Source organism: Melanotaenia boesemani, chromosome 3 (genome assembly GCF_017639745.1).
Source record: "Melanotaenia boesemani isolate fMelBoe1 chromosome 3, fMelBoe1.pri, whole genome shotgun sequence".
NCBI classification, from domain to species: domain Eukaryota; kingdom Metazoa; phylum Chordata; class Actinopteri; order Atheriniformes; family Melanotaeniidae; genus Melanotaenia; species Melanotaenia boesemani.
This window is the reverse complement of record NC_055684.1, coordinates 36,571,987-36,587,989: the sequence shown is the minus strand read 5'-3', so window position 1 is coordinate 36,587,989 and position 16,003 is coordinate 36,571,987. Positions and strand designations below refer to the sequence as shown.

The following is a 16,003-nucleotide window of genomic DNA, read 5'->3' as shown; positions in this document are numbered from 1 at the left end:
CCCAAAATATATTACAAGTTGGCATGAGACCAGTTGTAATTACTGCAGGTAATAAAATCTGGAGTGCTAGATGCTTCAGCCACTGTGTACATCATTAAAGCTACTAATGGTGAAGGTCTGCCAGTGTTTACTCACAAAATCATGAGTCCAGCTGTCAGATTTGAAGGCCACATAATTACTGTTGACCCTTAAGTTCAATCTGTCATTACTCGTCGGCTGAACCCCCCCAATGCATCTTGAAGTGAATGCAAATGGCGGCTAATAATAGTTTATCATAAGCAAGCCATTTTCAGCAAACTGTGCTTCATTACTTCATAACACAGAAGCACAATGGCAGAAAGTGACAACACTTCAAAGCCCCTGAAGACAATCTCTGACATTCATTATAAACTCTGGGATGAGTGCAATATGTGCTGTAGTATTATATGTGCACCACTAGATATGTTACATAACAGACACTGCCCGTACAAAAAGACCGATTTGATTTTCATCATGTGTTATTATGGATATTATTGCGATTGTGAGGCATGACTATGATAATAATTTGCCTTAGCAAGATGATTCTCAACAATCTGAAACCCAAACCCAAAGATTTGCATGTGTTAGTGTGCAGCGGAGGTTAACACGGACAGAACATGACAGTGAGATTTAGAGAGGCAGCAAATACTTGTGAGTAGACACTGACATATACAGACTGAAGGATGAGTGGAAAGGGAATAGGGAATTTTTGGCCCCATGGCAGCATGTCTGACTGTGTTGATCTGATTTCCGTGACATCGTGTGACAAGAAGCTGGCAGAGGAGATGGCCTCCCCAACTGGGGGCCACTACAGGAATAACTGGCACGTAAACACATGCAGACATGGACATTCCTCTAATCCTTACTTAAGCTTATATTGCTGTCTTTTTATCGGTCTCCAAACTGCCACCAGTGGGACTGAAAGTGGCGTAATATTGATGTTACAAGGACAACAGCTTTAAGTGGCGAAAGTGGGCTGAGGCAGGTGAATTATTCCTCCAGTGAATCTGGAGGAGAGCATACATTTACAATCCGCCATCCCAGTGCCCCGAACCGCCTGTTGGCTTCTGTGTACAAAGACAGGATAAGATAAAAACTTTCCATTTTTTTTTGGACAGAATAAATAAAAATCTGAATGGAAAATAAAGCTTGTTTTGGGTGTAATCTAAAATAAATAAATAAATAGAATTAAATGTAAATGATAAAATAAATAAATAAATAAAAATAATAATAATAATAATAATAATAATAAAAGAAAGAAAACCTACAGTAGATCTACAGTATAAGCAAACATTTATGACTTACTGTCTCCTCAGATTATAAGATGCATGTGGCAGGTATGATCATCTTCCATTCCTTTGTTCCAAAGTTTGATCAGCACCATTAAAGAAGAAGTCCCACACTCCCTCAGGGTATATTTGACTTTTTGTTCCATCTTTAAACTAACAGCTTGCCTCTAGTTAATGCATTTTTCATGGTGAAGACAGGAAGGCAGTGTTAGGGCAGTTTAGTTTAACAGTGCACAATAAATGAATGATGTTCATAATTCATGACACATGTGTCTTGCATTACATTTTAAGATCTTATCTATATTAATGTTCATTGTTCAGAGCGTGCTTGTGGAATAACGAGTTTCCCTGGGAGGAAACTACATTCAACAGAACATATTAATGCTGCACTTCTTGTGCAAGCAGCTTATAATGAAAGAAGAGGCCTGGAAATTCTTCGTTTGGGCTTAAAAAGTGCTGCTATTTCCCATTCCATCCAGGCCAATGGTTTTTCTTCCCAAGAGTGCTTAACTGATATTTTTAGACTGGGAAAAGCTCATCTGCCGCTCCCTGGTTGAGAGGAGTTTTTTCATCCCTTTGTCTTAGCCAGTTGTCTGTCTAACTGACTCTGACTCTTGGATTAGGAACCCGATTTGCCTTTATTCTTGCAGTCATTTTCTGCCTCCACAAAAATATCTTGAAGATAATTGAAAAGATAATTATAATGTCTGTGTTGACTGACTGTAAATATGTAAAATAGGATGAGTAAATAAATAGTTAAAGCCAAATGCCTTTAGCAGCTTCACTGATTCATAAAATCTGTGTATGATGTAAGGAACATAACAAAGGAGTGAGGCAGAAGAATAGAGAGGTTACAGACAAGCGTGAAGACATGTTGTCCTTCCGGTCTAACCTGAAAGGCTGGAATCCTGACAGGCAGGACCACAGGATTTACTAGTGACTAGCTGATCAAATTAACAAATCACAATGATTATAATAATTTATTTTTTTTAAAGGTGACAGAAATTTGTAAGTATCTCAATAACAACACAATTATCTTTTAAACATCTAGTAAATAAATAACAGAGCATTTTAAAGTGAATTAGTTAGTTTAAAAGAATCCACAAATAAGTTTAGTCTGAATCGACTGAAACATACAAACTGATGCCAATCTTTAATTAAGGGAAACCAATTTCGCTCTTTGGGAACTTCCAAAGTAACGCTTTCTGCGTTCAGGGCAGCACGCATGCGCCCACTGTGGCTCTGCTGCCTTCAAGTACTCCTCCCAGAGTTCGAATATCTGATGTTCACATCTATCTATCTATCTATCTATCTATCTATCTATCTATCTATCTATCTATCTATCTATCTATCTATCTATCTATCTATCTATCTATCTATCTATCTATCTATCTGTCTATCTATCTATCTATCTATCTATCTATCTATCTATCTATCTATCTATCTCACTTAACACTGTTAACCACTGGTACTACAAACCATCCAAACAAATCCATAAAACTCATTATGCATTAGACATTTCTTGGTAAATACATAAACAAAGGTCCACTTACTTATTCAAAATGCCTGACGAGAAGTTCTTTAAAGTCATGACCTGACTGCCCAAGGTTCATGCAGCCAATTAATTTCACATTTGTGGCGATAATCTGGACTTTACACGTGTCTAATTACTAAACTGTGTGTAACTACATACAAATTAGCCTATAAACGGACTTTAGATATCCAGTATTTACCAAGGTTGAATCAAACCTTATATATAAACAGAATTCACTTTACGTGTAGTTTCATATGGTGCACAATGAACTCATCGGTGGTGGGGAAATCGTGTAAAACCTAAATTTCCTACAGCCATTGAATGAAGCACAACCAGCAACACTTTCCCAGCACGTCGGCCGAGTTGAGAGAGAGAGAGATTCAGCTCGACGTACGAGACCCACGTACAGGAGTCGAGGACGCTTCCTATCATCGACTAAAGTCAACGCCGGTCTTATACGAACGGAAAAGAATATTATCGCTGAAAGAAAAGAAACGTAATTCAACAGAGTTTTTTCTTCAAAGGATTTAATTAGTGGACGCGAAGTCGTGAGTGGCACCGTATATCAGATAAAAAATGACACAGATAAAAGAGGATTAAACTGTAGGAATGTTTGGACAATGATGAGAACAATATCTACACAGTAAGGAGAGACTTCAGAGCCGACAGGTATGGCTTGATTTCCCACCCCGGGGAAGCGGTGGGACAATACTGTCGGAGGCGCTCATGTTTCTGTGGAAAAGAAGGAAAGTTTGTTGCGCTGCGCTCGGATACTAGACTACTTTGTGAGTGGCGAAGGCTGCTGTGACTGATCCTCATCTCTGTGGCTGAGCCTGCCTGGTTCGGTGTCGGCTCAGAAGTGTGAACAATGTCCAAACCCGTGGTAAAGAAAACCCACTGGACCTCCAAAGTGAACGAATGCACCGTCTGTAAAGATGCCCGCGGTGACTTGAACGTGTCACTGCGCGGCGGTGCGGAGAACGGAGAGTTCGCATATATTGGGCAAATTAAGGAGGATGTGGTGGTTTACAAAAGTGGAAAATTAAATGAAGGAGAACTATTGTTAGAGGTGGAGAACCTCTCGATTTCGGGATTACCATTGTACGACATACAGACGGTAATAAAGAACTGCAAAGGTCCCGTGAGATTGAAAACGGTCAGACAAGGTGAGTGCTGGACGCTGAAGTTGGTTCAAACTTCTTCCTTTCTGGTGTTGCTTTTCATAACATATGTTACAGCGAGTGAAAGTTGTGCGCCAATGATTTATTTCAAAACAGCCTTTAATTCTGCTGACATTAAACTTTAAAGCTTTTGCGAAGGTTTATCTCAGAGGGAAGTTTTGCGAGACTACAATAAGTTCTGACAGGTGTCTACAGATTCAACAAACTAAGAGAGGCTTCAAAATCTCCCAAGTTGCACCTCTTGAAGCGCAAAGCCACATTAAATTGTTCATCTGATTGGCATTTGAGGTTGAGATGTCTCATTTCTTCTCAGTCGAAAAGGCCACCTGTCGGATCTAACGAGAAGCAAAATAAGGAAAACTCAGCTTATCCAGCTTTTCTTTTGTCATGTTCTTCGTAACGCTTTGAAATGGCGGAGATTGTTTTTTTTTTTAAACTTTTTTCTTCCAGTTTAATTTATTTGAAGCCACTTTTCTACAGTCAATAGATACCCAGCACATATTTAGCTGATGGTCCTAATTAGATGAAATTCAATGGAAGAGGCCTGTGTGTCATTGAAGCACATATAAAAGGATGGGCATTAGTTTTGGAGACTTAACTGAAAGTCTTTTGTTATGACCGCCTCTGATGAATTCTCAGACAAGCTTGAGAGACAACATTTATTTTGCATCAAACATGAATGGGAGCATAAGGCTTCTAACAGAAAGGTGAACATCAGGCCAGTGAAGCTGGTCTGGCAAGTTCATGGCCAGCTTGATTCAGCAGGGCGGGAGAGTTTGACACTGAGTCAGTCTGACAGGCTCCCAGCATGGCAACACAGCCTGCTGCAAAGATGCTCAGAGCCAGCCTGGGCTACACTAACTTCCTATAAAGATGGGGACTCTTCAAGGACAACTTCACATATTTCTAACCTGTGAACGCTGGCAGCAGTATTTGTTAGGCCTAATCAGACGTGTTTGTAACATTTATGTATGAATGTATGTATGTATGATCATAGTCTGGAATATTTTTCTTTCCAAAGAATTGGTAATATTTTTATCAGGAAAAAAATTCCAAGCTGGAGAGCAGCACCAGTAATGTAAAAAATCCAGGTCAAGCCAAACCAGTGGCTTGTGACACTTGTGTAAATCAGTATTGGGGAACCCTGGTCCTACAGAGCTACAGTCCTACAGGTTGTACATGTTTCTCTGCTCCAACACACCTGAATCATATTACAGAGTCACTGAACAGAACACTGATATGCTGTTGGATCCATTTGATTTGAATTAGATGTGTTGGAGCAGGGAAACATCTAAAACCTGCAGGACTGTGGCTCCCGAAGACCATGGTTCCCAATTTCTGGTCTAGGTCTTACAAAGATGCCCTAAAGAGGTCATACTAAACTAGAGGTGTCTTGAGTCCAGTCCTTCAGAGCGACTATCCTGCAACTTTTAGATGCGTCCCTTCTCCAACACACCTGAATCAAATAAATGGCTCGTTCCCAGACCTCAGCAGAGCTGGATGACATGACGATGAGGGACTTCAGCCATTTGATTCAGGTGTGTTGGAGAACCTACAGGACTGCGTCCCTCGGGGGCCACAGTTCCCTATTCCTGGTCTAAGTCTTACAATGGTGCTCCAGGGTGGTCATATTAAACCAAGACTGCACTTTCTGAGTAATTTCCATATAACCAGTGAAATTATTTGCAGAAAAGTTTATGCAAGAATATTGAATTTCAGTTTAAAATACACCATGTGACACAGTTTAATATTTCAGAACATCTGTAGAACAAACTAAAACTAAAGAACAAGATTTAATGTCCTTCACACAGATGTTTTCCCTGTTTTTACGCATGCTCGTAACTGCTTCTACTGGTCAGAAGGCTAAGTAGTCATGGAAATGTGCTGTGGGTCTGCCTTTACTGAGGAAATTAGAGCGATTCCGGACTGTTGTTGGGTATTTGACTGTTCGGATCTTTAAGGCAAGAAGGCACGCTGACAGGGAATGAGTTTTTACTGGTTTCCTGTGAAGAAACTGCGGCGAGTATCCTGGATTTGTACGATTGGGTGGGCAAATTCTGTGTTTTTCCGTGTGATGTCACTAAAGATGTGGATGGAAATGTCAAGAGAAAGCACGAGTCTGTCTCTGTGAAAGCATACTAAGTAGACTAAGTAGACTAAACTGGTTCCTGGGCAATTTCGACTGGCCGATAAAAATCACAATAAAGATAAATTTAGCTGAATTTACTTAAGTCCTACGGGTGTCTTTTTAAGCTGATAATGTTGATTTCAGTATTTACAGTGTTTTAGGGGAGATTTTAAAACATGGGGATGTATTGGGATAAAGCCAAAAAATATCCGGATATCAGTTTTAGGCCACGTCGCCCAGCCCCCACTGTCCGGAATCGCTCTAATTTCCTTAGATTAGATGTAATGGGTAAATTAGATTTAATGGGAAAATGTGTCCAGACCTTTGACTGGTATATATATGAAGTAGCAACCCTGATATTAATTTTATTGTATGCACTTGTGCCTCTCCCTTTTTCTTTGCCATGTCAGAATGACTACTTGGGGGGAGAAGACATACATATGGTTATGTTTAGAAAAAAAAAGGACATGCATCATTCCGCCTGGCTGAGTAACGTCACATCTGTCCATCACGCTTGGTCGGTACATGCGCACACAGTCCACAGCGGTGGTCAAATCAGGTGAAATATGTGATTATAAACAGAAATGAAAGCTAGAGGCTTTAACTTAGCTTGACGTTGCAATGGTTGATGATCAGTTTAACAGGGAATATACTACTTCTCACTACAGGAAGGAATTACAGTCTGAAACCAGAATGGGAAATTCAAAATAAAAAAGTTGCTTCAGTCAAAGCAGGGAAGGAATGCTGGGAAATGATCAACTCATGAATATCGCTGCCCCATCATTCAGCCACAGTGGATTTGACTATTACAGTTTTTAGTAACTATTTCATTCACATTCATATGTTTTTTAGTGGCATGTGAGACCATTTTTACCCTAATCTTTAATCTACAACCCACTGACCCCTTGGTCAAGGAGACCGTTTTTCAATATCTTTGCAGTATTCATTTACTTAATGTCGGCGGCTTCCTTCTTTTTACTAGTTGTTTTGTTAGTTAATCTCTATTATGTGGTTGACTGTAAACTTGTGGCTGTGCTGCCTTCTTGCTAGGTCACTTTTGGAAAAACAGATTTCCAATCTGAGGTTTTTAACTGGTTAAATAAAGGAGAAGTGAAATAAAAACATTTTAACTTGTAAAAAGGCTTCTGTGTAAATGGCTCCATTAAATTTACAGGATCAAGTGTTTTTGGTCCAGTGACTCTTTTCAACATTTTATGAGATTAAACTAGACTACAAAGACAAACATTAAGACTGTGCAGATTGTGTTGCACCAGTTTGTTTTATTTATTATTGTCTTTATCCTCATCCATATTTTTTCCAGGAGCTTTGATATGTCAGTATGCTGCTCGTTTCCATGTATTAATCTCTTAACTCAAACTTTCCAGAACAAAATTGCCATGGCCGTAAACCTCTTGGTGGGGAGGGGCAAGCAGCTGAAAAAGTTTGTTCCATCAGTTCGTTCCTTCCTTTCAGGAGAGCCACTAGTGTGACAAGTCACCCAAAGTTGAGTGTCCACCCCCTCTCTTTGGATTTACAACAATAGAAGGAAACTCTTGTCCCAGTTTAGGTCGACTGGACGCCTAATGGTTCCCAGCTTCCCCCATTTCTTTCTTTTTTTTTCTCCCCACCAGAAGGACCCATCTGGGAATGTCGGGTGTCAGAGCTGTGTTCAGCGTCACATGATAAGATTCCATTTTAAGTTTTTAATAATTCACGCTGTCTGGGAATTTCCCTCCCTAATCAGCCTTAATTGGGAAAATATGCTCAGCAACAAGGGCCATCTGTAAAATCTAAGTGACCTAATTTTACTTGGAGCTTGTGCCATTTTCTCACTTTAATCAAGTGAGATGTGAAGAGAGGTGCTGCTGCAGTGTCCTGGCTCACTGATCATCACAAACCCTCTGTGGCTGCTGCATAAGGAGATGCGACTCATTATACAGGAGCCACTTATAGTGTTAGTGTATGTCAGGGCCTTCTGAACTCTGCAGACCTGTGAACAGCACACACACACACAGAGATGTATATTTTTATTCTGAGTTTGTAAGATTGCTGCAGAGATTGTAATGTTTGCATGGGGTGTCATATAGAACAGGGGTTCCTACCTGTTTTCCTCGGGGACCCCCTTCATGCAAATACTAAAAAGCCACGGACCCCCTACCCCACCCTGTGCTGAAACCATGCTGGTTTTATGCTTTCAAAAGTGAGATTCTCCCCATAAAACTGTATTCTGGCTGAGTCCTGTCCTTCCATAAAGCCAAAGTTAAAAAAAAATAACCAATAGCTTTAAATAGGGACAATGTATGGACATTAATCACAATAGCTCTGAATGTTCAAAGCCTTGGGGACCCTCTGTGCTCTTCAGGGGACCCTCTTGGGGGGTTCCTGACCCCAGGTTGGGAACCACTGATGTAGAACATTAGTTGCATTATGTAATTAAAAAAACAGTCTTACAAACTTCCCATATACTTTTTTATTATTATTTAAAATCAGCAGTCCAGTGTGTAATTCTCACTTATTCCCACACAGCTAATCCCCCAGCAGTTTAAAACACTTTTTACACTCAAAAATTCTTATTATGACACACTGATGTGTCATTGAAACTGTCAATCTGATAAATCCACGAACTCCTTTGCAGATAATCCTCTTCATACTCTCCAGCAGACCATAGGTGCTACACAGCGGTGTGCAAACAATATCACAACACAGAGGTATCAGATTGAGACCAGATTAGTATCATGCTCTAGAGTCGGTGCACAAGCTGATTGTGTTAATCGCATGATGGTGTGTATGCATATGTGTGGTTACAGTTGCTGTAGGTGCGCCTTGGTAAACAGGAAACTTATGATAGGGAATTAAGACCCAAACATCTGTGTGTGAATGTTCGTGTTTTCCTGTCATAAAAAATGGCACAGTGGCTCAGAGTTCATGGGTTTCCCCAGGCGGGAGGTATGCTGTGTGTGTCTGTGTGTTGTGCTTTATTCAAAAGGATTTGCTGCATGTGACCACGCTCTCACATATTAGAAATGTGAATCCTCTTCATGTAAAACTGGCCATCTCTCTCCCTGACCATTAAGGAATGCACTGCAGCTTCGATGGGAAGCGTTTCTCTGTGTTAGATTATATTATAGAGCTAGTGTGATGAATGAGGCCTTCTAGCTATAAATTTCTGGAAGCAGAAAGCATCCACACCTACATATTGAGGCGTGAGCTGCTAACTAGGTGTCTGCATGCTCAAATTTACAACACTGAGTTAGCTGCATTAACTGTAGGTGTTGTGTGTATGTGCAAGTGTTCCTGGCAGAAACTGGATATGGAAGTGTTTACTTCCTCCCTCTCAGCAGGAAGTTGGACACCCCTCCACTCCCAGCCGTCCCTCCACCCTTGTATTCTCTTCCAGTGGTGGAGCAGCTTGACTTCCTCCCTTACAACCGGGTTTGCAAAAGATCTCTGGCTTTAATTTTAGGGTGTGTGTTTACATTTATACAAATGTGTGTGCAGGAAAGAGAAGGGAAGTGTAGTCTACTGTATGCTGTAAGCATCCTGCCTGCTTTGAGCTGAAGCTCTGCGTTTCAGTGCACTGGAAGGACACTCGGTTATCAACTAAATAGACCATGAAATGCTTCCTCACTAATGCAGCAGGAGGTACACATTCACGTGTGCCGTCTCCTCTCTTGTTTACCAAAGGATTGTCTTTCTTCTCCTAATTAGCAGGAGTGGAGGCTGTTATATTGAGTGTGAATGGGAATTGGTCACACTTGGTGCTTGTAGTTACCCACTCTGTCAGAGGTAGAGAAAAGCCAACTAATTTACAATAGTGACTTTAACAGGGTGGGGGAGGCAGCGAGGCATTTCCCTTTTAGCTGGCATACTTCTGTCAGCATTCCTCAAATATGTACAGTAGAGGAATGTTTTCTGAAAAATTTTCGCTAGAAATTAAGATGAGACTGGATGCATACTACACACAGATATCCTTTCAGTTTGGTTTGGTTTGCCATTACTGCTCTGTATGTCAATGTTCCCAAGAAATAGGGCTAATATTTCACTCTGAGGTTAAATGTTAATTTTCTATGAAGAGTTTAATCCTTTGTTTTTGTTGTTTCCATCAGCTGCGCAGGCTGATGATTTAGTGAACATGATTTTCAGATTTTCTAAAAGGGTGCAGTTGAAGAGCTCTTTCAAAATGTCCTCCTGAGATCATTTAAGCCCAGTTCCGAACATTTTGCAGGAATCACTGGTCATGTTTTGAGTATTTTTAACACAGTCCTATAACTTTGCTTAGCTTTTTCCATCCGTCAGACCATGAAAGGATGAGCATAAGTAAAACAGAGGCCTAAAGCTTAATATCAGTCTGCTTTGGTTCTGTAAATGAAGTGTTTACCCAGCTGAGGGGCAGGATGAGTTGACAAATCTATTTAAAAATCCTTTATGTGTTCCCACACTGCCAATCCCACTATTTGGTTACCATAATCCCCCATCTTGGAGGTACAGCTATGCTCAGTCCTTTGTGAAATTAGCCCCCAACCTCTGAGCAGGTGATTGTCTGAATGAAAGGATGTGTGGAGCGAGATTCTTTAAATATTTATTCTTGAAGGTTGTCGGCTGACTTTTGGAAAAATTGTATGTTTTAAATGAAAAGTTTTCTGGTTTGAAGCTGAGACGAACATTAAGTCAGATTGCGCTTATACACAGATTCCAGCCTGCAGTTACACCAGCTCTAGTCTTTTGTCTTGCATTCAGTTAAAGATATTATATGCATGGCTGCACATAGCAATGTTGTGTGCAAGAATTTGTACCCATGTGTTTGCGTGCTGAACAGGCTGACGTGTCCAAGTGTTTCTGTCAGCTCTGCTGCTGTTAAACTCAGATGAGACGCAGTTATGCCTCCAGTGGGGATGACAAGAAAACAAAGTGATGGGATTGTTAGTGGCTGTGGCCATTATTAATATGGTTGAGGCAAGTGCACTGCAAAAAATGCTACTTGTCTCCTGAAAAGTTCAGAAGTTCTGTCTCAGTCAGCAGATCCTGTACTTCAGCACAAAACCGTGATAGAAAATTGTAAAAAGACACTTAGCTGATATGTTATTAATTTGTCATTTGAGTTAAAAGTCAGCTTGTTATTGTGCTAGCTGTGGTTACGTACAGCAAGTTTATCTCTCTGAAGTATAAAGGTCCTTTGTCCTAGGCTGCTTCCTCTGTTTCTTTAGCTTTAATTGCATTCTGCTTGAGGCTGAAGGGTCTGTTTACACAAATCCCATTAATGTGATGTCTTTGGGAAGCTTATTCACACACATCCGCACTCACATGCAGACAAAACAAGAGTGTATGTGTGGGTTTAGTCAACGGTCTAGCCCTAATTAAGAGGATTTTGACACGGATCTGTCTGTTTGTCCACAGCACTGAGTATTTAGGAGCTAAAATCCTGAAGTAGCAATTTTGCTGCACGCAACGTCTCACTGAGCTCCTCCGCCTTCTCCTTCCTGCTTTTCCTCATCCTTCCCAGCTCCAGTCCTCTCATGTCTTCCCTTCATTGCTTCCCTCTTAAGTCTTCATTGTTTTCTCTGCTGTTTTTTGTTGCAGCTCTTATTGATGAGCATTGCATTCTAACAGGCCCCTAATACCCCCCCACACGTCTCGTTTCCTGCTTAAATCTGCTAATGGAATGAATGGTTTAACTGGTTTCACAGCAGTTCTAGATATCAGTGTGTGGCAAAACACACACACTGTGGTTATGGACCAAGACTCTGCTGTTGTTAGTTCATTTCCTTTTTAATGAATACAGTGTGTCTTAGATTACAGTTACATACAGGCCCTTCCTAAGGCTACCTGCTAAGAAATGTTAACAAAACTTAATTTGTGTTTGTGCGTGCACTCTCACTACATGTTTTTTGGTTTGTGTGCACACAGTTAACAGGATGCTTGCAGCTCTTTATCTTGAAGTGTGCTGGCGGTGATGTTGGAATGGCCTTGATTGAGAGAACATGTGTGCCATGAGATAAACTCCTTCAGGACACCAAATTGCTTTGGTAATCTCATGATGCCTGTGTGGTTGTGTCATCAGCTTTGCAGGAGGAGCCCCACATCTAATATGTGTTCAGGATGTTGTTCAGTTTAGTCACCTTTTTGTCTTGGAGATATCACAACCGCGGTGTATATACCGACTCTTTATTGGTTCTTGTGACGCTGCATCATCCTTTCAAGCTGAGCATTTGCTGCATGACTCAGTCATCACATCTTTGTCATATTACTTCTATTAAATGATATTGTTTCTTGTAGTCTCACACCTATTCAGTGGTACTCTTCATGTAATCACATTTTAAAGGACCACACTCGTGGTTTATTGTTTGAGTGTCCGTAAAAGCTTAAATGCAAACGTCAATTGTCTGGCTGTGCTGAAGCGGAATAACTTTTTTATTGTCTTATGCTAAAAAAGAACAGTATCAGGGCTCCAGACTAACTTTTTTTACGAGGAGCACAGCAGCCTCTAACCTAAACTTTTAGGAGCGCAAGCAGAAAATTTAGGGGCGCACACTGAAATCGCTTTGCATAGCAAATATTCACATTTCCTTTCATTTTCATTGTATTAGTGATAAATACTTGAACAAATTCAGAAATTTCAATGTTTACAATTAATTTTTTTGCAGTTGACACAACATAAAAAAAAAAAACATCTTACTGGTCGCACTAATACAAAGCAAGTAGACGTAGAACTTGTCAAATCAAATCAAATCAAATCAGATTTGCTAAGTTGGCAACACTGAGGAATAATAAATTTCACCAAGATCCGCCTCTTTCCAAACATAAGCCAATCACAGTATTCGTTCGTCCCCGCTCACACACACATTGGCTGCCGTCTTCTTCGTTGGTGTTTGTCTCCTTTTCTCATATTGACGTTAGTTTGAGTCGGCATTACTGGGCTGAAGAGGGGAGCAGAAGTTTGCTAGCGACAAAATAAATTAAATTATAACTACGACAAGAAAAAGACCTGCAAATGTTTTGGTCGCCATTGCGCGAGTAAATGAAAAATTCCCTCGCACTGTCTCACATTTTAGTGGTCGCCGCTTGGAGCCCTGAGTATTCAAGAGGTGTGGCTGAGGTAGTTTGGTGCATTGCTTTATTTATATTCATGTTACATATTAAGAAATTCTAAGTAAATATTGTTTTACCAGACCTGAATCTGTTCTATGGAGACAATGGTTCTTCTGCGCTATTTTTAAAATAAGGGGAAATAAAATACCAAAAGTTTTTACACTGGTTGATATATAGAAACTAACAATATAACAAAGTTAAAGGTTCAGTGACTTTTAAACATGCGTCGCCCCGATTGCATCCAGTTCCAGCAAAAACAAAGAAGAATCTTACACAAATGATGAACACTTAATTATTCTATGGCGCAATTAACGTTCATCAGAAATTACCTTAATTTAGCCATAAAATTTGACACAAGGCTCAGAGCACTAATAATGTCCTCAGTGATCATATAAACGGCCTCTAACTGCTTCCAGTCTGCATGGTTTTACACACCCTAGAAAGAGAAGTCCAGCTCTGAGGCAGCTTGTCTGTTTTGATTGTTTTGGTATCGCTCGACAACACGACCCACTGTGTCTGCGTTTGTGTGTCCGATCAACATAAAGGTCAGTAAGTATATGAGCTCTTAAAGGTCAGCACACCCACTGTATGTAAAGCCCAAAAGAAACACTCGTCCTCATTTTGCGGCCCTAAAACTGCACATTGCAGTGAATAAAAACGCTCCGGATTGATAATTGTATTTTAATTAGACCAGCAGAAGCTAATTAGCAACAACTGGGAAAGCACTGAGTTTTAATAAAGATGCCACTAGGATCCATCTTCTCACCCTCCTCTTGATGGTCTGTTAGTTTAGAAGAACTTCGTCACCCACTTACATCATAGTAATCAGCCGAGCAACCTGGTGCTGACGGGTTTTGAAATATAAATATGGATGAAGGAATTAGAAAGGTTGATTCTAATATTGTGGCATTTAATGTAGAAATGATAAGGGCTGCACCATAACATGACTACATCATGACATAATGATTAATTTCTTTTAATAATCAGCTGATTGCGCTGGGCTACATTTGTTGACAACAGCCTAAACCTACCTTGCTGCATTCCTCTGTGTTTATTACCTGGTACCTAGAATTATTTTGTCTGCTAAACTTTTACATTTAGGAGTAAATGAGTAAATATGAAAACTTTTTCAACCTATAATCAGGTACATAGAGAGGGATATGTTGTAATTCCTTTAATTTTAGATTTTGAAAAAAATACCTTGATCTGAGAACATGGAGCCCTTCATTCTTTTTTTTGTGTGTGTAAGATGTCTGGATGCAGCAAAATCAGATGTTTTCTATCCAGCAGTGCTCAGTACCTTTTCCCATCATCTCATCCTCGCATTGTGGATTGATGGAACCCACCTTCTTCTAAAGATGCTGATCTTGAGTTAATAGTAGCATCAATTGAAACAACAAGCTTTAATTTTTTTAAAAAAAGTCTCCTTTTCCAACCATGCATTACTTAAAAAGATTAATCTTAACATCTTTTGCTTTTACCACAATTTTAGCGTTTTTTTTAATTAAAATATCAGAGATGCTGTTATCATTACGGGGTCATTGTACATTTTTCTAGTGTCCAATTTTTCCACTTAAATCTGTCTGAAACAGCCAGAAAAACAATGTTAAACTGAAGTGCTCTTACTTTTTATAGAAAATGGAAAATGACAGAGGAGACGGTGCAGACGGTGTAAGGGTGTGGATGTCTGTGTCACTGCCAACACATTCATGGTCTAATCAGATACCAACATGTAAACAGTGCCATGCGTCAAGTGCATGACTTTGCACAGGCCCTGTAGGTTTGTCATCATGCCTCTATTTTCACTCTATCTGCCGGCTGGTCAGCAGCACACTGATTCTGTGGATTTGATGGAAGCTTAGTGAGGTTGAGTTTTATCACGCATAACCAACCCTTAATGCTGTTTGCAAGGCTTTTATGTGGGTATCATGTGATTTTTAGCTGTGTTGGATCAAATGGGCAGGGTTGTGTGCTCTGTGTTGTAAATCCATTTGTCACATGGCTTTGTCCCATTACTAGCAGTGCAGGTTTAGATTACTTACCCTTCTGTTTAAAGGATCCATGCCCTGGAGATAAACATGCAGGCTCAATGTTTTGAGTCTGCATGTTTTGTTTCTCCAAGTTTGCATGCAGGGCTTTTTTTTTTTAACCTCTCCTTCATGCACTCACATATTGCTGTTTCCCTTCACTCTGCTGTGTGTAGGAATGCAGTGTTTACATAGCTGGGCCTGGTCAAGATTAGGATTTTAGTATCTCAGGTGTCTGCTGAGTGTCACTGGCAGTTTTATTAATGGCCACGGTATTCTGTAGAATGCAGGTAATGCCGTTGCACCATGACCAAATGTCACCCATCTGCTGGATTTATGGGTGTACACACTGACTTTAACAGTAGTGTAATTTTTGCATAAAAAGCCATTAGCGCTTTAATCAATGCATGTCCTTAGCACATATAGTTTGTAAAGTTTGTTTTGACTATCTGTATTATTGACCAGAATGGAATTTCTCTTGGCAGTGGATCTGCCTCACCAACTACATCATTATAAAAGCAAAAAGCACCATCAGCATGCAGCATTTATACTTTATCTGTCAGTACCCCTCTCCACAAGCTTACCTTTTATGTTCCCACCCAGTGGACCGTGCTGTAAAATGACAGCTTCCATATTTGTGATGCATTGCATCAGTCTGTTTAACACACAGGGAATCACCTATTTTCTTAAAACTCACTGGTGAAAATGAGCAGCAGATTGCTGGTGAACACAGACGTCCC

General features: G+C 40.2%; 1 protein-coding gene across 8 annotated transcripts in view; it reads left to right on the top strand.

Annotated features, from left to right (window-relative positions):
• The first annotated feature begins 3,223 nt into the window (after nucleotides 1-3,223).
• The window catches only part of magi1b (membrane associated guanylate kinase, WW and PDZ domain containing 1b), a 133,391-nt gene continuing 120,611 nt past the window's right edge, over nucleotides 3,224-16,003 (top strand). For all 8 annotated transcript variants that reach the window (XM_041979699.1, XM_041979701.1, XM_041979698.1 and 5 more), the window contains exon 1: nucleotides 3,224-4,007. In XM_041979699.1, coding sequence (XP_041835633.1) covers nucleotides 3,710-4,007 — 298 coding nt within the window. In that variant the 5' untranslated portion in view covers nucleotides 3,224-3,709. The remainder of the gene's footprint in view (nucleotides 4,008-16,003) is intronic.